Source organism: Perissodus microlepis, chromosome 3, assembly GCF_051167445.1.
Source record: "Perissodus microlepis isolate ML-2025 ecotype Zambia chromosome 3, ASM5116744v1, whole genome shotgun sequence".
NCBI lineage: Eukaryota > Metazoa > Chordata > Actinopteri > Cichliformes > Cichlidae > Perissodus > Perissodus microlepis.
Window position 1 is genome coordinate 43,627,137 of NC_140463.1, and position 27,123 is coordinate 43,654,259.

The 27,123-nt window shown below is 39.4% G+C and overlaps 2 protein-coding genes across 5 annotated transcripts in view; both read left to right on the top strand.

Moving 5' to 3' along the window:
• Positions 1 to 15,891, top strand: part of dock11 (dedicator of cytokinesis 11) — an 85,436-nt gene extending 69,545 nt beyond the window's left edge. For 2 of the 3 annotated variants that reach the window (XM_084924576.1, XM_084924579.1), the window contains 6 exons: positions 33 to 179; positions 549 to 759; positions 1,280 to 1,470; positions 5,996 to 6,096; positions 6,195 to 6,333; positions 14,366 to 15,891. In XM_084924576.1, the coding sequence (XP_084780702.1) occupies positions 33 to 179; positions 549 to 759; positions 1,280 to 1,470; positions 5,996 to 6,096; positions 6,195 to 6,333; positions 14,366 to 14,455 (879 nt within the window). In that variant the 3' untranslated portion in view covers positions 14,456 to 15,891. Of the gene's footprint in view, positions 1 to 32; positions 180 to 548; positions 760 to 1,279; positions 1,471 to 5,995; positions 6,097 to 6,194; positions 6,334 to 9,106; positions 9,126 to 14,365 lie in introns of all 3 variants that reach the window. The other variant, XM_084924578.1, reaches the window with a different exon arrangement.
• A 1,204-nt stretch (positions 15,892 to 17,095) lies between these two features.
• Positions 17,096 to 26,757, top strand: LOC146391641 (interleukin-13 receptor subunit alpha-1-like). 2 transcript variants are annotated; one of them, XM_084924581.1, is made up of 11 exons: positions 17,096 to 17,288; positions 17,479 to 17,606; positions 19,417 to 19,571; positions 20,090 to 20,255; positions 20,369 to 20,468; positions 20,852 to 21,003; positions 21,112 to 21,245; positions 21,446 to 21,578; positions 22,444 to 22,543; positions 25,534 to 25,618; positions 25,702 to 26,757. In XM_084924581.1, the coding sequence occupies exons 2-11, from the start codon at positions 17,540 to 17,542 to the stop codon at positions 25,792 to 25,794; spliced, it is 1,185 nt and encodes a 394-aa protein (XP_084780707.1). In that variant the 5' UTR covers positions 17,096 to 17,288; positions 17,479 to 17,539; the 3' UTR covers positions 25,795 to 26,757. The 2 variants fall into 2 exon arrangements, with proteins under 2 accessions (XP_084780707.1, XP_084780706.1); XM_084924580.1 differs by lacking the exon at positions 17,096 to 17,288 and having other exon boundaries at positions 17,295 to 17,606.
• Positions 26,758 to 27,123: the final 366 nt, after the last annotated feature.

The window sequence follows — 27,123 nt, forward strand, 5'->3', positions numbered from 1 at the left end:
TGTTTTCCAATATAAATGTGTATTTTGAACAGGGCTTCTTTGAGGAGGAGGACGGGAAGGAGTACATTTACAAAGAACCCAAACTGACCGGCCTGTCCGAAATCTCCCAGCGGCTGCTGACGCTCTACGGGGAAAAGTTTGGGCCAGAAAATGTCAAGATAATTCAAGACTCAAATAAGGTACAGTAGATAAATGGAGGAAGGAAAGGGTGGGAGACGGTTGGAATACTTTAATTGGCAGGCTCCTGTTTTTGTGGAAAGCAGAAAGTAGCAGAAATAGCAATAATTAATTTGGCAGTGAAGCCACACTCGGGTGTTTACTCAGAAAATATCATTTGTCCAACATAAAGTGATCAGTTTCCACCCCGTGGATTTTCAATGAAGTCCCAGTTGGTGGTTTTAAAGACTGTTTCTTTGTCTGCTTTTGATTTCAGAAGAATTCAGTGGGTTATCTAGTGATCTTTCTTTCTTTTTTTTGGGAGAAATAACAAGACTTCATGTTGCTTCTGGATGACATTCTCATTTAGCTTGCTGACTGCTTGCCTGCAGGTCAACCCCAAAGACCTTGACCCCAAGTTTGCCTACATCCAAGTGACCTTTGTCAAGCCCCACTTCGAGGAGAAGGAAGCGCCAGAGAAGAAGACGGACTTTGAGAAGTGCCACAACATCAGCCGCTTCGTGTTCGAGACGCCTTACACGCTGTCGGGGAAGAAGCACGGCGGGGTGGAGGAGCAGTGCAAGAGGAGGACCGTCCTCATAAGTACATAGAACACGTTTAGAAAGCAAACACGAGAAGAACGTCTTACAGAGTTTTGCATGTGGATACGCCACATTAGTAACACATTCTTCCTCGTTACCGCCGTTGCACATTTCAAAGGCAAAAAAAACACCTAGTAGCAGTGTGCAGAAACATGGGTCTTTTTTTTTTGTAGTTGCACGTCTGCCTACTGAATTATCAATAAATACTGAACTGTATTAACAGCTGGTTACTGTAGCAAGTGACAGCTGGACATTAGTCTCCTCTGAGCAATGAAGAGCACCTTTTATTTATCTATTTATCTATTTCTGTTTATGTATGCTGAATGCTTGTATCTCTCATCGTTTGCGCACACAAAAGTTCAATGTCCACTTCTGCTCGGGCATGTCAGACAACAAGAATTCACCTGAATTCACCCCTACAACATGTCACTGTCTCTTTTTTTGTTGATTTTTCTTTCATTGTTTGTTGTATCTGCAGCGTAACATGACCTAACAGGTTCTGCCTGCGCTCTTGTCTTTAGCTGCCAACACTTTCCCATATGTGAAGAAGCGGGTGGAGGTGGTGGCTGAGAAGCAGGTGGAGCTTAAGCCGGTAGATGTGGCCATAGATGAGATGAAGGCACGGACGGCGGAGCTGATCAAGCTCTGCTCCAGCCAGGAAGTGGACATGATCCAGCTGCAGCTCAAACTGCAGGGCTGCGTCTCTGTGCAGGTAAAGGCGAAAAACACCAAAATGTAAACTTTCTCAGATGTGCTGCACAGCTGATCACTCACTTTTATTATTATTACACTTAGTTTTTCTGTGAAGAGTGAAATGATAAGCGCTAGCCTATCTTAACTAATAAAAAGGTCCAGTACAAGACAGCGCTACTCATCACTTTGTATCTCTAGCTATCAGAAGCACACACCACATAAGGCAGGGAGATGAATTGTTTTGAATTTCACAGATTTTCTTTAATCTTAGAGAAAGGTCATTCTAAAATCTGTGTTGTTTTAGTTTACAGATTACCAGTGTTGGTCAAGTTACTTGAAAAAGGTAATTAGCTACCAATTGCTGATTACTTCTCCAAGAAAGGAATCCTGTTACTTTACTGATGACTTATTTTCAAAATTATTGCTGAGTTACTTTTTAAAAACATGATACATAATACATAAAAAAGCAATAGACCTTTCAACCCAGCTCTATTTTTTCTGCATAATTCATCATATAAAATTGAATCAAATGAAAAAGCCTCTTTTTAAAACTTGTTTTATTAGTTTTAATCTTTTAACTTTATGCACATTGCATCAAGCAAAAATTAAATTATATGCAACAGCCTCTGACTGGAAGAAATGTCTTTAACATTTAAACCTATTTTCTGCATATTCCAGCATAGAAAATAAAATGTTTTGTGTTTATACTCACTCTTTCAAATAGATGTGAGTAAAACACAGCAGAGAATAAATAAAATCAAAGATTCAACGGCTCTTAAATCTATTTTCACCTGTATAGCAGGAGTGCGGCAGGCGGAGGTTTGCCCAGTGTGTCACGATCCTGGGTCTTATGACCCAGTGTTTTGAGTTTTAGTTCATTTTGATGTTTATAGAATGTTTAAGCTCATTAGGTCTCCTATGTTCATTTGCTTATTAGTTCCCCCTTGTGTTTCCAACCCATGTTAAGGCTCCCCTGCTCTTCATGTGTTTCATGTCTGTGTCTTACGTTGTCAAGTTCTGGTTGTCATGTCTGCGTCTCATTATGTTTCCTATTTTATTTTGAAGAGATCTTGTGTTTTTATATTATGGTTTATGTTTTGAGTCCTTTGTTGTACTGTTTCTTGTTTCCCTAGGTCTCAGTTATGGTTATCATAGGTTTAGTTCTTTGGCTTTGTAATATGGCTTCCCTGTGTTCCATGTTGTGTCTACTGTGACGTTTTTGTATCCATGTTTCAGGTCCCTATGTTCTGTCTCCCCAGTTGCTGTTAAGTTTACATGTCTAGAGTTCAGTCAGTGTGTTTCCTGTTTTACTTTGAAGGTCCGTGTCTCATGTCAGTGTTTCTAGCTTTGCTTCCCTTGTCTCGTCCAGCTTGATTACTCCCAGCTGTGCTCTCCTTCTGTGTCTTGTTCCCTCGTTATCCCTCTGTGTATTTGAGCCCTGTGTTTCTCTTTGTCAGTGTCGTAGTCTCCCTCATGGCTGTGTTTCCCTGTGTGTTAGTCATCCATGTCCCAGTTTAGTTTTCCATGCCATTCTGCAATAAAGCAGCTTTTTGAGTTTAATTTTGTTGTCGTGAGTTTTGCGTTTGGGTCCTTCTCCTGCCTGTACACAGCCGAAACATGACACAGTGACCCAGCGGTCATGTCAGTGGGAGGATCCAGGGGTTTCACATTCAGCGTGCTAGCTGTTTGCTCAGATTTGAAGTTAAATTTTTTGTTGTAGAAAGAAGTTTTCTTGTCACGCAGAGTGAACAGCAGATGCTAATGTTTTTGTCACTTTTTACAGAATCAAACTCAAAGTAATGTCAGTACTTCCACGCTTTAGACGCTGCACTGTTGTACTCTCTCCCGCACCTACTATACTGTCCATTGTTGTTGTTCTATGGCGTTTCTTGCACACTCCCACTAAAATAGTATTTATAACTTATTAAGCATATCTTCTGTAGGGGGTGAAACCTCAGTTGACTGGCCATAGGTACCTTCGGATTAGTTGAGATAACAAGATTTACGCATAAATGTCATTATAGATATTTCAGTTTTTTGTCTTTAGTTGACTTGTATTTCTGTCTTTTACATGATGATGAGTTATAAGTGTCATTCTGGAGTGAAAATGCTGATGGGAGGGGATTGACCCTCCTCTGTTTGTTTCAGTCATACAGAGCACAGGATGAAAACATGCAGTTACCTGGGAAATCCTCACTGACTCAGTAGTTACAAAGTAACAGCACAGCTCCATGGCTGAACTCCCTACTGTGGAAGTCATTGGACATTTGTTTCTGTCCGTAATAAGGCTGTAAATCTAAGGATGACTCAGAGCTCTTTCTTGGAATAGATTAACTGATAACCAGGCAGAAGATGTGCTAAACTGAAAATCTGATAATTTTGCTGGCTTTGTGTTTTTTTCCTCATTTTTTACAATCACCCAGTGGACATTACCCTTGAACAAGGCTGTGCTGCAGTCTTTGACGTTTTCACTCTTGTAGATCACCGAAGGAAATTCAAAGGGTTGATTCCAGAAACTCCCTCCAACAGTCTCCTTTTAGCTTTTGCAGTTTAACTATTAGTTATTAAATTAAATATTGCAGTTTTTACCAGAGGCTAACACACTTTTCCTGAAACCATTCACACTAAACAAACATTTCCCAAAGTTTATTGTCTGTACAGTCAGCTAACATTTTTAAAGAAGTCAGACTTTGCCATCAGAGAAGACACGCAGGACTTTTGAAGGCTTCTTAGAAATCACGTTTACATTGCAAATGTAATTACTGAGCAACTACAGTGTGTCATCGTTTCTTGTGCGGTCTGGACCCGGCCACACTTTTTATTAACACCACATAGGATGTGTGGCCTGGTCAGGCAGTCTGCCAGCTTTAACCTTGGATGTCCCGTCCAGCCTTGCTTTGCATCTATGGATACTTCCCACAACCTCCCTAATGGAATTAAAGCGGTTTCCTTTCATGTAGGAGTTTCTGTCAAAACACTCCCACTACTATGCTGAGAATAGATCCCCTGTTTACAAATGTGCAATTTTTGATGACGAGAACAGGCTGGCGCTGCTCCAGTTCCCCTTCCTGTTAAAGTCACCTGAAGTAAGACTTCAAACAGATGTGCTCGTGAAGCGGCTGCTGTTTTGATGTACCATTTGTCCAGCTCGAATGTTTACAACAGGTTTTGTTGTTGTGGTCTTCTTTAAAGCTCTTATGCAGGGCAAATAAGGTGTTCATCCACCCGACCTGAGTGCACCTCCTAAAAACAAGTACATCATTCACTGTACCTGCGTGATAGATGGGACTGAAATTCATAGCTCTGAGGTGCCTCTCCATTTGCCCTGTGACATGTGGCATTTTGGTTGTTTCTGCCCGTGAGGTTAACGTCTCTTATTTCCAGTAAGCTGACAATTCCTGAAACTTCTGTTACTCGCTGTGATTGGTGGACAGTTATCTTTGGCCACATGGCCACAGGCTCGCTTTCATGAACATCTGACTCGATGTTGGACAGTTCACGTTAGCGACCTCCACGCTCCTTCTCTTTTCTTTGTGCATTCTTAGTCTGCCATATACTTCCAGGCGGTTGAATGAGCTGAGGTGCTTTGTAGTGCAGACACAGTCCTGTAGCACTCTTTGCTTATGATTTGTTCTTGTGGAACATCAAAGAACTTCTAAGCATTTGAAGTTTGTTGCATTCCTCATCCAGATGGTTCAGGATAACTTTAACGCTACACAGTGGAAGGAACACAGTGTTCATGCGAGCACGTTTCAGGTGGCGATTGAGGGAGCGCTCGATTTGCTTTTGCTTCGCCTTCTGTCGGTGGTGCACGCATTATCAATATCGCTCGATCGTGTTCGTTTAATTCCGGGAAGCCAAAATCACGATTGAGATTAAAATTCGATTAATTGTGCAGCCCTGCTGCTTTTCTTAATGATTTTTCTTAATGATACTTTTTCTTAATGTATGCTTGACATAAACTGGAGATATACTGATAGAGTAAATTTTATTTACCAGATTCCATTGCTAATGTTACATGTAATCAGATTAAGTCAACATTTTGGGTGTAAATAGTTTTTTTGAGTGCAACCTTCCTGGTATCTTGTAAGAATCTGCTTCACCAAATTTGATGAGTAACTTTGCGTTAGCACTTTACGAGAAAGTGCGTTCAGATGATAGTGAAATGTGTTTGTTGTTGTGTGTTTATTTTATGACTCACTTGGGCAGAGTGCCAAGTAGAGCTGTTTTATTGCTGTTTATAGTTAGAAAATACAGACGTTCCTTACACATGTCACTTGCAGACAGTCATAAAGTCACTTGTATTCCCTGCAATCCACCCACCACGTTTGACGCTTGGATGAAAGATTGTCAAAATAGATGAACAGACTGACAGAAAATTCACGAGTTATTAGTAAGAAGCTTTAAATTTGTTTAGAAGCTATAGTGGTGAAACCGTGCTGGGGGCTGCTGAGAAAGTGAATGGCATGTACCAGTTGTTATCTGCGTGCACTGATCAGTGAAGAAGAAGAATGCGTTACATTTTGAGGCATGTTTTTCTGCAGGTGAACGCAGGCCCCATGGCGTATGCCAGAGCATTCCTGGATGACAGTAAATCCAACCAGTCCGGCAACAAGAAAGTAAAAGAGCTCAAGGATGTTTTCAGGTATATGTCTGCTTTATGAGTAGAAAAAATCGCAAGGGGCTTATTGGCTTACCCTCACTTTAACTTGTTGACATAATGTCTTTCGCTTCTGATTCCAGACGTTTTGTCGAGGCTTGCAGCATGGCGCTGGACATAAACGAGCGTCTGATCAAAGAGGACCAGTTTGAGTATCACGAGGGCCTGAAAACCAATTTCAAAGAAATGGTAAAAGAGCTGTCGGACATCATCCACGAGCAGGTAATTTTATTTCCCCGAGCGCAACTCATACGTCATTTGTCTGTGTTAGGAGTGGGAAAATCCCACAGTGCATTAATTTAACCTTTATATTTTGTTCCGCTTTGAAGAGGTGTGTGGCAGAGAGGATCCTGCAAGGCAAATCAAAATGTAGTTCACTAAAAATTTATTTTTCCGCTTGCGGTGCACACAGGTGCATTCAAAATGACCACACTCATAAAAAGGTTTGAAGAAAAAAGTACCAAATTTAAATTTGGCTGCAATCCCCTTTTAAGGTCATTAAATGGTTCAGAAATGCACCACTTCCAGCTCTATTGCCACATTTGGATCCTGCCCTGATAGTCCTGTTCTGATTGCCTACAGAAGCACTTTGTTGACACGCTCTGGTCTACCGTTTTTAAACCGACTTAAAACCACTATCTTGAAACTTGAATATCACTTTTGGGAAGCAGAACAAATTCCCATTTGGTAAGTGAGATCTGGTGGTGAGCCACAACTCACTATCATATCCAGATACAACAATGTGTGCACAATGGCATTTATGAAAATGTCAGGCCTTTGTACTAAATGTTCTCCCTGCGAGGCATCGGGGCACCGCACCACCATTTGATGTTGATTTTCAAAATCATGGTAAACAGCCCCATGATGACATAGGCAGCAAAGGCACTCATGAGTCTTTTGAACCTTCCCATTAAATAATGGAGGTCGGAAAGACATACAGATCATGTCTGTATCAGGTCAGTCGGTCCATGACCAATTCTGGACATCTGTACGGCGTCCAAGGTCTGAAAATTGGACATCCTGCCGTGACCCAACTTGGACGTCAATATGACGTTCAACATTTGAATGTTGGACTTGGTAATTTTTTGGGACATCATGTGGACATCTATGACAGGGTTAGGAAATTTACATGATTTTTAATGTAAAATCTTTTTATTTACATTTACAACATGATATGTATAAACACGGATTATTTATAAACAAACACAATTTATTATGCGTTAGCCTATTGATTTATTCAGTACATGTGAGTTGGGTTTTTTGTTATTGTGGTTTTTAATTTTCCTGCTTTAACTGGTTTATTTATTTTAATTAATCAACTTACTTGTTTGTAACCAGTTTAAAACTGGGATTCATTATTTTTTTAATATTAAAAACTTTGAAATATATGTTAAAATATAAAATAATAATGGTTAAAGTATTTAGAACAATGTTGGAATTCATTTCAATAGGAGTACAATGTGTTTAACAAGTTCAAAAGTGCATTTGCATTATATATAGTTTGTTTTTATTTTAGTGAGGTTGGTATCCTGTCTTATTGTAAAGAGTCTTGTCAGAGGAAGTGAGTGTGTGATCGGAAGTAGGACTGGGAGGAGTTGTGATGGAAAGTCCGAGAAGTTCGTGCGAGTGTGTTTGTATGAACTGGACTATCTGCTCCACAGTCTTTGTCGATGTGCACGTTTTGCAAACTGTCTGTGAGAAGCTCAGGACATTTCTGCTCCCCCGAGCAGCTGCTCACTGTTGTTTAGTTTAAGAGCCCGCGCCATCGTGGATAAACATGCCCATCTGGAAACATGGGAATACAGAGCCTATACATGTGGAAGCATTACGAAAACGATATCTAAAATGAGTCTAAGTTTGACATTTAAAAGGCGTCCACAACGACCATGTTTGGACTATAAATACCCCGAACACGGAGGTTGTATGGACATCAACACTAGAAGTATAATAGACGCCTGCCGTTATAAAATAACCCCTTCAGTAGAGCAAAATTGTATGTCCAAAAGTGACTTTGTGCAGTGGGTTGTTTCTGGGTCGTTGCTGGACAGCTGTCAGGTGCAGGATGAAACCACGCAGCTGTAAAAGGTCAGAACAGGACTTCCAGGGACTGATCCCAATTCACTTCAGAAAGAGTCTGTCTTAGAGTCTAAACCTTTATATGCTGGACACACACTGAAAGATTCATGTGTAAAAGTCACTTCCTGTTGCAATGCCTGTGTGCTGGATTTTGCACCGGTGTGGAGAGTGGATATCTGAAAAGCTGGGCAAATGTCCACATCGGCAAACGAGCTGCCTGTTTTTAGGCTGATATTCAGAGTTACCCTAGTCAGGGTCAACAATGAAAAATTGTGCTTCATGCTCGATATAAACGGGAATGCTGGTGCGCTTATCATTCAACGTGAGCCATGCTAGTTAAGTTTCATGAACACAGGCCTGATTTCGTGAAAGCGTATGTTGAGATTATTTGACCCTTTCGGTTACATAACTCACAGAGCGGTTTTCAGAAGCATACTTTTGATTCCTCATTTTCACCACTGGGCACAACCAAACTGGAAGTGAGATGTGATGAGTGACAGTGGGAAGAAACAGTTCCTAGAAAAAATTATTCCCAGCGTTACAGAACACTGCTTGTGTCCTTTGCCTTCTAGTTGCACGGTCTTCAAAATCCTTGACAGTAGAATTTAGGCTAAACCAAAAACTGTTCGGCTTAAAAAACCAAATGAGTCGGCTCTTGTGAAACACGTCTGTGTTGCAACTGTAACAGTGATAAATGAGTTTTTATGCATGAAAAAACTGGTCGGTGTTGCTCATCGCATTTGTGCATTAGTTTGACGTCTCTTCCCGTAAATGATAAGTCATGATGTATTGCTGCACAGCTGCCACACATCCCGTTGGTATTGTTAGGCCACATTTTCATTTGTTTTTGTGCCTGCCGACATTTGATGTAACCAAACTAACTGGTCTGACTTTTTCTCTCCATTATGCTGGCCTTAAGCTTTAAGGAAAAACCCAAGGTAATGTGCGACTGTGTGATTTTGTTTTTTTTAAGTATGTGTTTGATTAACACTAATGATGACTGTGCACTTTTGTGGTTAATTTCTTCCAGACACCTTATGGTTAAATCTAAAAGTAATCTAAATACATTTATCTGGATCCCCAAAAACATTCCAGCAGCAATCGATACTTGGGTGGTTAATAGTCAGGTCCTAATTAGAAATAAAACGGGATTAAAAGGAATGGATCCGACAAATGCTTGTTTAATGTCAAATAAAATGCATTCAGCTGGAAAGATCTTTATAATGCATTCAGAGGTTAAAAGTGGTTTGGCAGATGAGACACATTTTGCACACAGTTACTTCCTCCTTTGACAAACTTGTCAGATCACACTGGGACACACTGTCATCAGTAGCGCTGCTGATGGCGCTGAAATGCAATGCAAATGAGAGACGCCTTTAATCAAATCCTGTTTACAGTCACACTGGTGTCCTGGTTAAGGTTTGACTATTTGCGTGTCCGCATATGTAAAAACAGAATCCCAATTAAAAAAAAGGATCTACTGCCATCTGAATTATTCCCAAGCAAACTAGACTACAGGCAAACACACCATCCACTTTGCTGCCATCTGTCACCTCTGTGTCTTATGTCACATGGGTGTGTTTTTAGTGGGAAGGCTTCTCTCCTCGTTGGAATAAAACAAATATAGTTTTGCAGTGAATGGTCAAAGTTTTGATCCTGTTGATTTGAGGCGAGGTGCTGTTGTTGCGGGGTCATCGACAGCTGGCTGTGATATAGAAGGGAGACACCCGAACCTGGGGAACACCCGAAGGATGCTGTGCAGCCTCACTGACTGCTGAATCATCTGTGGAATAAAGAAATATTTGCTTTTGTTTGCTTTACTGTTGCACCTTTTTGTAAATATTCCTAGACATAGCTTGTTGACCCATATGGAAAAGATGTATATATATCTTATAAAGTTTGTATCTGTCTTGTGCGAAACTTGTATGAAAAGCATACAAGAGTGAAAACAGATGTAAGATCCCTTGACTTGTATGTATGTTTTGGATACTTACTAAAACAATATGTGAAAGTAATGAGAAAGTGGCCACTTTCATGAGTAAATCATATAAGCCTTATATGATTCACTATATGAAGTAGGCCACATCTTATGCAAGTATTTTATACGTTTTTTCTATTTCTTTTCCATATGGGGAGGTCCGCTAACTGTGGAGGCTCAAGTAGATCATAGTAATGCCAAGCTGTCGACGACCTTCCTCTGATTTATGAAAGCTCCGACACTGCCTGGATGAATATCTGCTAGCTAAAGTAATTTTCATGTTGTTGCATTTTATCTTTCATAAAATGAATAAAGTGACATGCATTTTAAATCGATAAGACATTATTCTTCATAACCTTTTTCACTTGGGAAAAACACCATTGGGCATCTTTCTTGGCCTTTAGATAATAATTCTGATTGTAAAAGTAGCGAACGGGACAGGCCAAAAAAAAAAAATCCTTATTTTTCTCATGCGCCTTGGTGAAGCACTCTCACTTTAAACCTACTTTCTTCTTATTGCAAGATTCTCTCAAACAAAGTTTCAACAGCAGGTGGGTGTGGCTTCTGTGAGCACAACCGCAGTTGTGTCCTTGAGAAGATCAGTTCTCACTGACATCATACGGAGCCAAGATTTAAAAACAAAACAAAAAACAGTCTGAAATGGAGCATTTTAAAAGGTCTTGCACAGACACTGACTTCATTAATTGCAATTTAGCATTATTATGAACATGCATCACTGTAACAGTGTGCACAGTGTTGATGTCCTGACAATGGCTAGTAACTTTTCTTACTCTGCTGCAGAGGAACTCTTTAGTTTTATGGTTTTGTTGCAGCACTAACCAAACACAATGAACAACAGAGTTAGAAATTGCGACAGTCACTAAAAATATTCAGAAAGTATTTTTAAATCAAATGAGTAATTTCTTGATGATTATTAATTGTTGTCCTAATGTCTTTCAATCAGGCTTTCATCGGTTTCACAGAAACTGCTTTTATATGGATTCAGGCAGACTAACTACCCTGGTACTGTTAGAGTTTAGTGCAGCATTTGACACTGTGCATCATAACATACTATTAGATTATAACATTCAGTTGGTCCCACAGGAACAATCCTTAAATGATTTAGTTCATACCTTGAAGGTATAATTATTATTTATTTATATAGATTATTTTGTCTTTATTGATACTTCTCAGTTGCAGAAAATACTAACGCTGCGTGGAGTCCCACAAGGGTCCGTTCTTGAGCCACTTTTGTTTAATCTGTATACAGGGAGTGCAGAATTATTAGGCAAGTTGTATTTTTGAGGAATAATTTTATTATTGAACAACAACCATGTTCTCAATGAACCCAAAAAACTCATTAATATGAAAGCTGAATGTTTTTGGAAGTAGTTTTTAGTTTGTTTTTAGTTTTAGCTATTTTAGGGGGATATCTGTGTGTGCAGGCGACTATTACTGTGCATAATTATTAGGCAACTTAACAAAAAACAAATATATACCCATTTCAATTATTTCTTTTTACCAGTGAAACCAATATAACATCTCCACATTCACAAATATACATTTCTGACATTCAAAAACAAAACAAAAACAAATCAGCGACCAATATAGCCACCTTTCTTTGCAAGAACACTCAAAAGCCTGCCATCCATTGATTCTGTCAGTGTTTCGATCTGTTCACCATCAACATTGCGTGCAGCAGCAACCACAGCCTCCCAAACACTGTTCAGAGAGGTGTACTGTTTTCCCTCCTTGTAAATCTCACATTTGATGATGGACCACAGGTTCTCAATGGGGTTCAGATCAGGTGAACAAGGAGGCCATGTCATTAGTTTTTCTTCTTTTATACCCTTTCTTGCCAGCCACGCTGTGGAGTACTTGGACGCGTGTGATGGAGCATTGTCCTGCATGAAAATCATGTTTTTCTTGAAGGATGCAGACTTCTTCCTGTACCACTGCTTGAAGAAGGTGTCTTCCAGAAACTGGCAGTAGGACTGGGAGTTGAGCTTGACTCCATCCTCAACCCAAAAAGGCCCCACAAGCTCATCTTTGATGATACCAGCCCAAACCAGTACTCCACCTCCACCTTGCTGGCGTCTGAGTCGGACTGGAGCTCTCTGCCCTTTACCAATCCAGCCACGGGCCCATCAAGACTCACTCTCATTTCATCAGTCCATAAAACCTTGGAAAAATCAGTCTTGAGATATTTCTTGGCCCAGTCTTGACGTTTCAGCTTGTGTGTCTGGTTCAGTGGTGGTCGTCTTTCAGCCTTTCTTACCTTGGCCATGTCTCTGAGTATTGCACACCTTGTGCTTTTGGGCACTCCAGTGATGTTGCAGCTCTGAAATATGGCCAAACTGGTGGCAAGTGGCATCTTGGCAGCTGCACGCTTGACTTTTCTCAGTTCATGGGCAGTTATTTTGCGCCTTGGTTTTTCCACACGCTTCTTGCGACCCTGTTGACTATTTTGAATGAAACGCTTGATTGTTCGATGATCACGCTTCAGAAGCTTTGCAATTTTGAGACTGCTGCATCCCTCTGCAAGATATCTCACTATTTTTGACTTTTCTGAGCCTGTCAAGTCCTTCTTTTGACCCATTTTGCCAAACGAAAGGACGTTGCCTAATAATTATGCACACCTGATATAGGGTGTTGATGTCATTAGACCACACCCCTTCTCATTACAGAGATGCACATCACCTAATATGCTTAATTGGTAGTAGGCTTTCGAGCCTATACAGCTTGGAGTAAGACAACATGCATGAAGAGGATGATGTGGACAAAATACTCATTTGCCTAATAATTCTGCACTCCCTGTATGCTTCCTCTGTGTGACATCATTCAGGAATACAAGTCAGCCTATCATTGCTATGCAGATGATACTCAGATTTATTTGGCTATCTATGTTTGTGCCTTGAAAAAGTGAAAACAAAACAGAGATTATCCTATTTGGACACAAGGATACACGATTGCAGCTTGTGGAAAAAAATCATGGAAGAGAACCTTAGATTCACTGAGCGTATTGGGGCTGTAACTACATCAGCTTTTTGGCATCTCACAAAAGTAGCTAAACTGAGAGATTATGTCCTCAGCAAGATCTACAGAAGCTCATTCATGCCTTTATTTCTTATAGAGTTGACTTTATTGGCCTGGCTAAAAAGACTACTAGACAGTTAGCCTAGAATTGTGCTGCTAGAATTTTAACAAAATCCAGGAAGAGAGTGGATATCACTCCAATTCTCAGCTCCCTGCATTGCTTCCAGTAAAATACAGAATTCAATTTAAAGTTTTTTATTTTAAATAAAAAATAAAAATAAATTTTTACTGGTTGTTAAATGTATGCCTAAGATGTCTAAGATACAGATGTGGTAGGCTTCTAAGATCTCCAAGATCTGGTCACTTAGTGGTCACAGAGCTTAAACTAAATGGGGTGATTTAGCCAGTGTGATGCCCAAAGCTGGAACCAGCTGCCCACTGAGGTCAGGTCTTCTCCAACTGTATCCATTGAAATAAAAAGAAGCTAAACCAGCTTTATTCACTATTGCTTTCAACTAACCGAGTAGCTGTTCCATCATTGTTACCATTGTCGTTTTTATTTATATTATTTCTGTCTTCTTTTTTTTTAAAATCCTGTTATTTTTGTTTTTCATTTTTCTTGTAAAGCACCTTGAATGACTGTAGTGTTTGGTTCCATATAAATGAAATGCCTTGCCTTGCATGACCTTCTCAGAAAACTATCTGCACTTTGTGGCAACACAGTACACAAAAACTGTGTTTTTGCTGCTTGGAATTAATATGCTTCATAAACACAGTTTATTGATCAACCATAGAATAATGCATCCGTTAAACACAATGTTTTATCCTGTAAATGTATCTAGCTTGCTCACAGTGCCATTAAGCCATTATTCTGCCAGTGCAGACTTACGCCATTTTCACATCTCTCACAGTCTGCGCATTGACTCAGTACATTCTGACAAAAAGTGCTCCACTGTTGAAGATTATGGCCAAAATTCTGATCTTAGTCTCTGGTGAGGGCAGGGCGATGCAGGTGCACCATCACCCACTGTGGTGTAGGCCACTGTGCAGTACTATAAAGTCCAGCTCTAGTGTGCACTCAGCTTGCATGTGAAGAACACGAACTCACAGTACTCAAAGTGTGTGTCTGACACTGATTGTGCTTTTGTTTTGCTTCGACCCCAGATATACCCGGAGGATATGATGCGATCGCTACTACAGAACTCCCTCCATGTGTTCCGTGCCATCAGCGGGACGTCCACTGACCTCGGTTGACCTCCTGCACACCACCCTCTGTCTCTTGCGGCCACCCACACTTCTGTATATCCTTGCACTTCTCCCTTGAGGACCTGAATTGGTTTATAACAGGGAATTTGTCAGTGCAAATCTGCCCAGCTATGCATGCCAAAACATTCCCCCTGGTGAAGATGCCATTTGGCTATCAACGGCATCTTTGCTGGATGTGCAGTGGACGGTGGGGGTAACAGCTTGCGGCACAGCACTCAGATTTAGTCCTCAAACCACAGCAGCAGTAATTCTGAGAATGTATTACAGCAACACCGTTTACGTGTCTGCATGTCAGGTTTAGGTGTTACGCTCAGCTGCATTGCACTTTTCCCCCCCCCACCTTTACAGCAAACTGCCAGACTGACTGCTGGTTAAACAGTTTTTCTATTTTCTATTTGCAATGCCGCCCTTTAGATCTATGCAGGACACCGCGCTCCATCCCAACTTTTACAACTTGAGTCACCTTTTTAAAGACAGTAGCACCTTTAGATTGCGTCTCAGTGTTTGTGGCGAGAGGTTTCGTGCTACCATACCGGCTCAACTAGTTCAACTCTTTTATAAAAGGCACTCTAACCGAAAGCATTGCGAGACTCTGTCTGGCAAAGGGTCGATGTTTATGTGCTAGCAGCGCATTCCTGACGACTGAGGAGAAGGTGATAAACAGATAAGTCACAACTAAAGAGCAGCAGCTTATAGAGCATCAGGGCAAAGTTACTACCATGTTTATTCAATGGCAGGCCTCTTGTGACTGCTCCAAAGTCACAGTGAAGACAAGACAGAGCTCAGGGTTGGAATAAATCTGACAGAAGTGGCTTGTGTAGTTTAAAAGTTGTCAAATGCATTGTTAAGACAAAACAAAATCCCTTTGGAGTAACAGTGTTCTGGACTGTGCGTGCGTGAATGCATAATATAGATTGCTAATTCTATTACAGCTTGAAAACAATCATTGAAATATTATTATTTTTGGACATTTGAAATGAGAAATTGACAAAGCGATGACAGCGTTGTGATGAGATTTACTTCAGTGCATTGAGTTATTAAAGACCTGATTTTGGATCCAGTGCCTTTGTGCTCTGTCTTCTGAAAAGACTCCTTTATCTTGAGTAATAAGCAGCCTCACATGCTGGTTATTCACAGTATTTCACAAGTGCTACACTGAAATTAGCAGACAGATAAATAATATTTAAGCAGATGTACATAATTTGTCAACATGCTGTAAAATGAACTCTGTGTCCATGTATGTTTATATGTACTGTATGTATGGTGTATTATATAGCCACTTTTTTGGACTCTTGTTGGTCCAGAATCCGTCCTAGCAGAGATTTCTGTTTGTCGTTTTTATTGCATTGTTTACTGAGGTGAAGCTGCTTGTCAAACTTCCTTTGTAAAATCCCTTTTTCAATAAAACCTGTGGGGGGAAAATACTCATTGCGTTTGCCTAAAATGATGTTTGAACTTAAAGACAGTAGTTGAAAAAATCTCTGTAGGGCTTTTTTAGTATCTCTCATACATTCTTTCTCCGCAGATGTGGCTGAGGACGCCACACTGGCCTTTTAAAGCCAACATAAACAATCTCCCAAAACATTTTCATTTCCATCACAGCTGGGAAAGCACAGGAGGAGCGTATACAGGTTGTGTCCAGTGTAGGTACAAGCAAAACCCAATTATCTGGATATTATTTAAAAGGCTTTTAAAAAAAATAATTGTCAGTAACTGAATCAAATGATGAAATGAGAAATTTGATTTTTGCTCATTTAATGTCAGCAACATTTTTTAAGAGAAAACATATTTCACCAAGACAGTACCAAAGCACATTCCTCATATATACCAGCCTCGCTTAATAAGTTAAAAAACAAGTTTTAACTAACAAGTTGTTAGGTGTGACACTGCCTGCCAGCAAGCCTCCTTGTTCAAAACACTTGAGCCATCATGAAATGAGGCCTGGAACAAATCCTACATGAGACGATCATGATAAAACTTTCCAAATGCATGAAGACGTAGATGATGAAATTATTCACAAATCACTGCACGTACAGCGCCCCGAAGTTTTAAACAAACAAAAAAATGTATGGCTTTTGTCTGCACACTCGATTCTGCTTGTCCTAGTGAGAAATAGGGTTTATGACTGGATTATACTATCACATTTCTCACACCACACATGAAGTGTCGCAGCAGCAGCTCGCTCGGAGGTTTTGGTTTTTCAGGCTTCATGCGCTCTTTGGAAACCCTCGCTGGGGTTTGCTTGTTCCCCTTTCAACCACCGGCTGCTTTCTGCATGTTGAAACAGGCGAAATCCACCACAAAGTTTTCTGCAGTTTTCTTTACAACCGCAATGCATACTGTAGCATTAATTTAGTCTAATATCATCCACGGAGGCTTTGAGCTTGACCCATAACCGAATAAATCTGAAGTCTAACACAACTATCTATGTTTTTCTTGGCCTTTCCTGCACCCGTGTTATCAGTTTGGCCCACTCTATATTGTTTGTTGCAGCATAAAGCCATTACCACATAGATAATAAGCTTAATGATTCACAGACTCATTTAGGGCCTGACGACTTCCCGGAGGAATGGATGTACACTTGCGGTTTGATATATCGCACTTAAGATCACACGCATGCGTAATGTTGCCCCCATTAGGAGAGCGACGGGAGCAGCTTCCTTTATTCCCCAAAACGATTTGTTGTATGGACGCTGGATTCCCGTTTCCGACAGCGTTTGGTAACCGAGGCTGCTTACGCATTTTCACTCCGTGACATGTCGTAGCTTCGTTGTCATTACGGTTTCCTCCCACTCGAAACAACTCCGCCCCGACCTTCCCGGTAAGGTTCAGTAGGCACGGAGACAGTTAAGGTGTAGCTGGAGTTTTGGCTTCGTTTTCTCGTTTCCCGGTTTCCATTCACTTTTTAGAGAAAAAACAACCTTTTTTTCTTTTAACCTAGACGGTCTGTCGCCGGTATTTTTTCCTTTTACATAGATATATATACATCTATTTTGTACTTTGATTCCTAGAGGGAATCAAACGAGCTCCTGAAACGCTTCCAGGAATAAAGTCCGGACGCTTGGAGGCAACATGACTGTCGCTCAGCGGTTTTTCATCTTTCTCTGCGCTACCACCATGACTTTCAACTGTAAAGCAGGTAAAACACTCATTAGTTGTTATCCCAGTTTTAATAATAGTCTACATCTAAAAATTGTTCGGTTAAAGGGAACCTGTCGGTGAGCGTACCCAGCCCGTCAAACCAGACTTTAATTAGCATGTTTTAGACGCACGCGCGTTATTCGTTAACCGAGCGTCTCGAGCTCTCTAACAACTTGCTATTTATTAGCCAATTAAATTAAAGCACTTTTGTGGTTGTAGTTTGTGTGTTTTTGCCCTTGTAAAAAATAATAAATTAACGCATAAGTCAGATAATATTTTAATTTTAAATGTAAGTGCGTATTTTTATTTTTATTTATTTATAGTTATTTCTGTCTCCGCTTTCCTCTCACCTTATCCGGGAGTCCCACCCTGAGGTTTCTTCCTCTTCAAGGAGCTTTTCCTTTCCGCTGCACTAATAGCACTTGGTGAAGTGTTACTTTAAGGGTCTTGACCCTATTACATTAAGTGGTATTATTACTATTATTATTATTGTTATTATTATTGGCATGTAATGAATTATTGCTATGAATAAACGAATTGGAAAGCACATTAAACTTGACCTCGGTGGTTTTGCGTTGTTAATTCTAATCCCCAGTAACAAAATGTGTTAATGTGTTAGGGTAGTTATCTCCAAGGATCTGGCTAATTCAGAGAGCTCTTTGGAACACATTCGCTGATGTCTTTCTGTTTGAGTATAAATTCAGAGTATATTTCTTTTTCTTATGACTTCACTCAGTCTCCCTCGATTTTACCAAGTGCACCTTAACGGTTAGTTTGCGCTTAAAGAGGCTGTCTTTCACTGTACAGGTGCGCAGCGCAACCAGCGACGAAGTTGCGGGGGAACCTGCGCAAGTGAAAGTGTAACAATGACAGAGGCAAAATTTAAAAGGATGTCTCATAGAATTTAAATTAAATCATCTCCTCCATTATTTTTGATTCCAGGACATGTGTCTAAGATATGATATCCCCCATTATGTTGTGTCACTTTGCATAAAAAGCCTGTGCACATATACTGTAATCCGAAGAAAACGTCAGCGTCACATTTTCAACGCTGAGCAGCTGCACTTTATTGTGTGATTGTAAGATAAATCTAAAGATGCATTCATTTTTATGACAAATGAATTTAAAATGACACATTCATATTTATAATCATGTGTTTTAAAAAAAAAACTACTAGGAATCACTGCTGTCCTTTTCCATGCCCAGTGTGGATATCAGCGCATTTTACTACACTCTAACACTCCATGTGTGGGTGGTGCCAAGGACATTTTGCATATGATTCAAGAGCATTTCCAACCAATCTAATAGTAAAAACAGAGGTGGAGGGGGAATGTGAGGAATGTCCTCCAGTTCATGTACAGTCAGGTGATTTTCATGCTGGATATTTCCCTGATTTGGCGCAATTAAATGATTTCATTTTTCCTAGGTATTCCTAGGTGCAATGACATTTTCCGTGAGTTTGCTGGTAATAAATCTGATCATCTGTTTTTGGAGATGACTTTGCCAAATTACTGCCAATCAACTACTATTATTGCCTAACAGAAGCACAAAAAATGATATATTTAATGATGTATAATGATGACAACAGTTACAGCTTTACAATCTTCAGCTTCAGTCCGAGGTATTACAAAACACATCAGTGTCACAATGAGTGTCACAAGGAACTAATTGCAGACAGCAGCGAGTGTTGTGAAAGAGTTCGTGGGAAATGTCATTTCTGGCTTCGGTGGTAGTCCACCGCGATCGTTTCTGAACAGCATTGATCATTTATGCAAAGCTGGGAGTAACGGCTCTTCTTATACCTGCAGATTATCAACTTCCCGAACCAACAGATGTGACATATAGGTGGGATGACCAATTTCAAGTGACCGTGTCCTGGTCCTGGAAGAAGCCAGACAATCTCCCGAAAAACTGTACAGTCAAATATGCAGTATCCAGATATGAACTACCGCAGTCAGTTGAGGTAATATGGAACTGAAAGCCAGCAGTGAGACAGGCTGACATTAGATTGGTGAAACAAAGTTTTAACCTGTATTTGGTATTAGTTCTTATTAATAACTGTTTTTTCCATATGTAATGACAGTTTTCAAATCTATAAAGAATATCCACTTGACCTATCTGGCATTTTTTTTCATGTACCATAGACCTACTATCATCAAACATATGGCAAATTAGTCCAAACATGTTTAACGACAATATGAAAACAAACAAAATATTAATCAAATTATAGTTTTTCACAATGGTGAATTTATTGACCTGATAAGTTAAAATAAATAAATAAATAAAACATCATTTATATTGAACAATACAGCGCTGTAAATAACCCTAAAGTTAAGTTAAAAAAACACAAAAAGCGGCATTTATCTAAAAAAATGTTTTCTATTTATGAAAATAAAGTGCCCTTAAAGTGGATATCAGACAGAGTGCTGGAGAACTAAGAATTATTTAAATTTCACTAAATATATATATATTTTTTTCCAGCCATTGCCCCGAAGCCTAGTTAATCATTTCACAGTGAAGTACTTCACAGAAGATAAGCACTCTGATCACTGGAATATCAGCATTCAAGCTGTTCCAGATCCTGTGTGTTATGACTGGAAGGAAAGCAGACCTGTGATCAAAACCATTAAAACTTCAAAGCGCCGCAGTAAGTACCAGAAAGCTGAAATGCTGATATATAATAACTTAAGTCCTTCTAGAATTATTTTTTTTTAAATATATATCTATGTGTGTGACTTAATTCTTTTGTTGTACTTACAGCTGAATTGGTGACGGACTTCAGATGTTCACTTGAGTCTAACAGAACAAAGTGTTTCTGGAAACGAGTCAATGAGTCAGTCAAGCTGAACATCAGCTACAGGTGAGCATAAAAGCTGCAAACAAAAAAAGAAATGTAACGCAGTCTCTGTGTGGAGCGAAATTTTATCTAAAGAAAAAATATAGGATTAGTGCCGTGAATCAGCACATCATTAGTCAGGGGTTCTGTGAAAATGAACTACTGCAATACATTTCTTTAGCAGTACTCTGTGTATGGATGTTACAGAGTGACAAATACTGGACAGCAGTATTTTGTTAAAACCTGCTTGTGGCTTCATCAGAATCTTGTGCCGATTTGAATTATTTAACATTCCATCTGAATATTAATCTGGGAACTTTGAAGGAATTACATGAGTCACTGGCTGAAGTGAAAAAGCTTTTTATGTTTTTCACTTCTCTTGTTAACTCCTCATTCTGTCATTACAGGACTTCAAAGGAACATGATAAAATCAGAGCATGTGATGGGTCCACCGGCCATGAAAAGGATGTTTGTTATCTAAACGTGAATAATCTTAACTTTGGCATCTATGTGCTCGTGGAGACTGAAACTGGACGCAACACCCTCAAACCTAAATTTGGTTAGTGTTATTTTTAATTTTTTATTGTTAATGTCATTCCAAACTGTGAAAATGAATATGAAATGTTAACGTTTTTTTTTTTTAACAAGTGTTTTGTTATTTCCTCAGTGATACCTTTACCAAAGATGAACATCGCAGAAGATAAAGGCTATCTCGACCTGACATGGGAACATCGAGGTCCGGCTGTTGGAAATTGTGGATTAAACTATAGTGTCTGCATCACCGAGTGCAATAATGTCAGAGTAAGTTCTCACATTGTGACGTTCTGCTTAAGTGTTTTATGAGACGCTGGAATAATCTCATAGCTGAACATTTCTATCAAATATCAGAAAAAAAATTATTTTCACATTTGTCTGTCTTAAATCCAGATATTATGTCAATGCTACAGTTGTTCCATACTGACAAAGTGCAACATTGGTTTTGTGTGCTTCTTATTTTTCAGACTCTCCACACTAAAGAGCCAAGTCTGAAAATCCCCTATAACAAAAACTGCCAATACAAATTCCAATACAGTGTGCAGACTGATCAATACTGCATCCCTTTGTCCAGTGACCTCAGTGAAGTCATAACTCACGGTAACTGTCTAACCAGTATTACTAATTATTAATATGAGTATATTTAAATAATTATATCTACATTATCATGAGATCCCATGATGTGCACACAGAGTTGTATGTTCGTGTTTTCATCATGTACTAATCACATCACTGACAGCATATTGATTCAATGATTCAAGTTTCACTTCATCTTTAAATTTTGTGTCAAACTACATGTTGGTGCAGATATTGTAATGTAGGTCAAATCAGCGTGAGGCTGCAATCGGAAATGCACCAATTAGTGTATAAAGTTCTGTGGGTGGGTAAAGTCGGGTCATTTTAATAATGACTCATCATCATCAGGAACTTTGTTCTTTTTAATTTACAAGAAAATGACTCACAGTCACTTGGACAACAAGGAATCAAAGCAACACTGTCGTATACTAAACAGTATATTTTAAGGTTTCACATTAATCTAACACACTCCATAAAACAAATAAATAACTAAAATGCCTGTGTCTGATGTTGCAGTGTACCGTGCTACAAAAAAAAAGAGTTTTGCAGGTGCTGGCTCACTAATTCGAGCTATGTTGTACAACAGGAACACGGCTAAAAGCAGAAAATCCCAGCATTCATATGATGGGTGGTTGAGCTATCTGTTAGTTAATGAAAGCTCTATACAGCCTTGCTTTTTAGCTGTTCTCCATCATGTCTAATGGCACATTTTAAAATGAATTTACAAAACGTATTGTTTGTAAACTTTGGAGCACTGAATTGGGATCATCAATTAGAAATTAGACACTAGCAAACCACTGTGATACACAATATTATGTGCAACACAATGTGCAAAAAGGTTGAAAATCTCCTAAAAGCTTTACCAGGAAGTCTCTCTTGTTCACTCCAGGGGAGAATAGGTCTCCAGATGAGATGCTGACTGTGATCGCCATCGTTGTCCCAATTATTCTTTCTGTCTGCGTCATTCTGTCCTGCTACTGCTTCCAGAGGTATGTGCCAGAATGATTTCAAAAGTGAATGTTTGTGTGCAAGTGCAGATTTTGCAAAATCCATGTTTTAAACAATGGTTTTGCACAGCATACAGTATTGTTGAGTTGATTTAGTCAGTGTCAAGAATGATTTGTGCAGTAGCCTCATTGCACTCAGAGAGACATTAAAAGATTAATGTCAAAAGAAGCTTCTCCTACTCCGTCTGTCAAGCAATAGTTAACCAAATAAACACTAGTATGGAAGCTACCTGAGCAGGTTTCTTCTTGTAAAAGTTTTTTTTCCTTCCTCACTGTCAGTAAATGTTTGCCCCTGGGGAGAGGGCTGAGTTTCTCTTTGCTTTTCATGTAGTGAAAATATCTCCTGATGTGACTTTGGTGTAATTTGATTTTATAAGAAAAGAAGATAATAGAATTGATAGACCATGGCGAGTGGCTACTCTTGAGGACTCTTGAGGACTAGTGTTTAATCAGTAAACAGAATGAGTGGAAAGGTTGACAAAACTGCCCCACCTGTAGCCACAGGCAGGTAGGTGTGGCCTGCAGCAAACACGTAGCAAATAGCAGAAGGCTTAGTCATAGGCCCAAATGATTAAAAACCTCTCACCCTCTCCTGCCAGACTGTGCCTTTATACACACAGACACAGCAGAAGTGAAATCACTATAACCTCCCATAGTGCTATGAACTCATATGACTTAGCAGCTTAGTTTATTTACTCTAAGAAAAGCTTTCACACATTTTTATATCATAACTTTATTGAGTCTGTGGCGTAATCTATGTGCAGGATAAAATAATAAAGGTTCAGACTAGAGCCTGGCCTATACAGGATCTTTAAAACTGATATTCATGTTTGGTATTTTAAAAATCAGATATTCTGTTTGTTGTCAAAACATAAATAGATTTCTTTTACATTTATGTAGTCACTTATTTACTCTTTTGTGCTCTACATGACTCTGGATAAGCTGGTTGTTGTGTTTGTGGTGTGTTGCCAAGAGGGAAGATTCAGAGTGCCCTCTGGTGAAGAAACTCTGTAACATCATGGCATGGTTATGGGGTGTTTTTCCCATGTGTCATTTACTGGCCGCTATTAATGCCGATGCTAATAGATAGGCAAGTAGCTAATATCAGCTGGTTATGCTGAGACCTAAAGTGATTCTCCCAGCACCACAGACTGGTGTGTCAGGTAGAGCTGCATCGATAAAATAGGTAAAAATATGACCTACTCTGCCATTTTCCAGCTGTGGATTTGTATTCATGGACCTACTCGACTAGCTGTGCATGATCCATAGTTGGAAATAATATTTATCTAATACTGGAGCTTCATATCGTATCTGTGAACGTCTGAAATTACAAAACATACTGCTGTGACAGCCTTTTTCTGCCCTCATCCTGGCTATAGAATTTTAATATTTTATTACTACTATAGTTTCTAACTATTTAGCACTAGCTCGTAATGAGGAGTGAAGGACTTTTTAAAACTGCTGCTTTAGCAAAAGTAGCAAAAGAATACTTCACATGAAACTGTATTACTGTAAATTGCACATAAAGTATCAAAAATCAAAGGATTTACTTTGCAGAAATATGTTTCCCATCAGTGCTAAATGAATTAATATTATTGTTGCAGATGTTGGACTTATTCTAAACACTTTCTTTCATATACATATTCTGTTTAATCTACACTAATGCCTCATATCCTATCAAATCATAGGTTTTCATCATGATTTTAGCATGTATTTTAATATTCATCTATTCAAAAAGAATCAGAGCTGAAATGAAAGACCTGAGCATGGTCTAACTTGATTTAAGAAAATATCTATGGTGGGATTAAATAATTAATGAAAAATGAAGGTTGTGTATTAGTAAAATAGCTGGGTTAATTGTACGTTAGGTCAACCAGGGGGTTTCTCAGAGATATTGAAAGTGCCGGTAGAACCATCACCTGGTCAGCTTGCTTAACTTTATTAAATTTAAACGTTTCTTACATCACGCATGTTGGCCAAAGTGGTCACTAAGAAAAAACCCTCTTCTCCTACAATGATAAATGAGAGCGCTAACTCTTATTTCTGGTAACTGATCTCAGAGCACTGAAAGCAGAGCCAGCAACAGCTTAGCTAGCACACTAATCTCTTGTCAGTCTTCCAACAAACACCAAAGATTTACCCACAATGCACATGTACAAAAAAACAACTAACTGCAAGCTGCTGAACACCTACCCGTCCAGATTTCAGTGGCTTCAGTGTTAATTGTGCTTCCAGAGACCATATCCACTGGTGGCCACAAGATGGCAGTGGTGTAAAGGATGGGTCCAAACATGCGTGTTTGAGGAGAGAGAGGTCTGCTTTTTACAGTTCACCTGACATGCTCTGCTTGTGTTGTTTGTCCTGACTGAATGCCAGTGAAACATGTAAAAGGTGCAACATGTTTTCATATAAGATTTAAGATCTTTAACAATTAGTTAAATACTTAAATAAAAATATCATATTTTTCTTGATAAGAATTAATGACAAAAATAAAGACTATATACTCCTATAGACACTGTCCTGTAAGAAATCCAGATTTATAATAAATGTTGATAAAACAGCAAACATGCATACACACAGAAATAACACTAGACCTTCAAAGAATCCCTGTTTTTTACACGAACTCCACCATCTTCCTTTTCTGCTGCTGTTTTCTTGGAGAAGGTGAATTGGTTCACTTCAAGACATAAAAACGACTCTGCTTTGAATCTCAGTTGGTGTTATCTTACCTGGCTAAAATACTGGAATAAAAACCAAAGAAACCTAGTTCTCACTTTTGGTTCTTGAAATCAATGAAAGAACTTGCAGGTATCTGTGCTACTTCCCTGAAAAGTATTTGAATGATGGTTTAAATTTTCCATATGACGTTGTGTGACATGATTTCACACCACAAGGTACTTCCAAGGTATTTCCAGTGTCAGAGTCACGCCTAAACATGATGTGTTGGGGTTTTGTGTGTGTGTGTGTTGCAGGAACAGGGAAATCTTTTGTCCCAGGATACCTGATCCTTCAACAATATTCAAGGAAATGATGATGACTGGAAACAGAGATTCTAAGGTATATACTTGAAAAAAAAAAGTCTAGTCAAATGCTCTTTCTGTCCTCATAAATACTCATTTTTACACTGCTGTGTTTTTCAGCCCATCCCTGGAAATCTGTACACACCGGTGCCAGAACCCACTGAACACATCATCCTTGTATCTGAAAACACGATTCCTCAGGAAATCTCCTAATCACACATGTTCAGAGGAATGCTCGCAGTGATGGACTTGAAGGAACATATACATAGTAACTTAACAGCAGGTTGAAAACATTTAGTTTCACTTGCCTTTTTTGGGTTGAAAGTTTCATACCTGTTGCAGGTCTGACATGTGCTGTGTGGCACCTCTGCTGCACTGGTGAACACCTGTGTCCGTGTTTGCATAAAAAGGAATTTCACCTGCTAATAAGTAACTCTGTGGGACAGTGCAGATCCACGCTGATTGAGTGTGCTGTGGACAGGATAAAGAAATGCAGTAAATCTTCGGAATTTGCTTCAGAAAAGCTGCCCGACCGTGGACCCAGAAATGTGAGTGGGATTGATATCCTCATGCTGAGGCAGAGGAAGATAAGGGGAGGCTTTGCATTCCCGTTGGAAAGAGAAGACCAGAGGAGGCTGATTAATCTGGAAGATGTTCTAGTGGCAACAAGAGCTGACTTTTCCCTGGATATCTGCTGTAACTCATAAAATGGAAAGAAAAACAAATGTAATCTTGTCACAACATGAACCTTATTTGTACAAATGAAAATTTAACTGCTATCCTGAGTCACCTGTGCAGGAATTAACTAGGATGCAAGGTTTTGGTAGCAAAAAAGCCCCAAACTGTAGAAAACACGTCGGGATGAGAGCACACTGCTGGGCTTTAGTGCTGGGTGACTGCGACAGCCTACGTATACTTCTCTGTTTTACCATTGTTGGTGCATGTGAAAAGAACTTCCACCTTGTCTGTCTAAATATTCACTTGCATGAACTCTGCTGGCAGACATGTTTTGGATGGCATTTTCTTACTAAAGTTAAGCTGTATAAAAGATCTTTGATGTGGCATTAAGAGTTTTCTGTCTTTGTACAAAACTTTCAAACTTTGTAAAGAGAGAAGTGATGTAAGTACTCCAAGAACTGTAAACATCTGAACATATAATAAAATAATTACAAACTTCGACGTCACACTGTCAACTCTGTGCAGCGCTATTTTGACTTAGCATTTAACACAACCAAATGGAAATATCACCTTGAGAGGGAAATGCTCTTCCTTGAAAAGGAAGGAAGGAAGGTGAAGTCCAAAGTAGCTCTAGGGGAAATGGGGGCTTCCAACACAACTTTTGAGCTTTAGAGACTTTTTGAGAGAGATTAAAAACATGGATTTGTTTGGGGGAGGGAAACGTGTGTTGATCTGTGTTTTGGATGTGATAACGTGGAACCCGCTCAGCCTTTCTTGTAATAGTTGCTCAAACAGAAATGAGCAGCTTGTCTCAGCATCTGGATGTGTGTATTTTCAGTGAGCAGGTATTAACCTGAATCATTA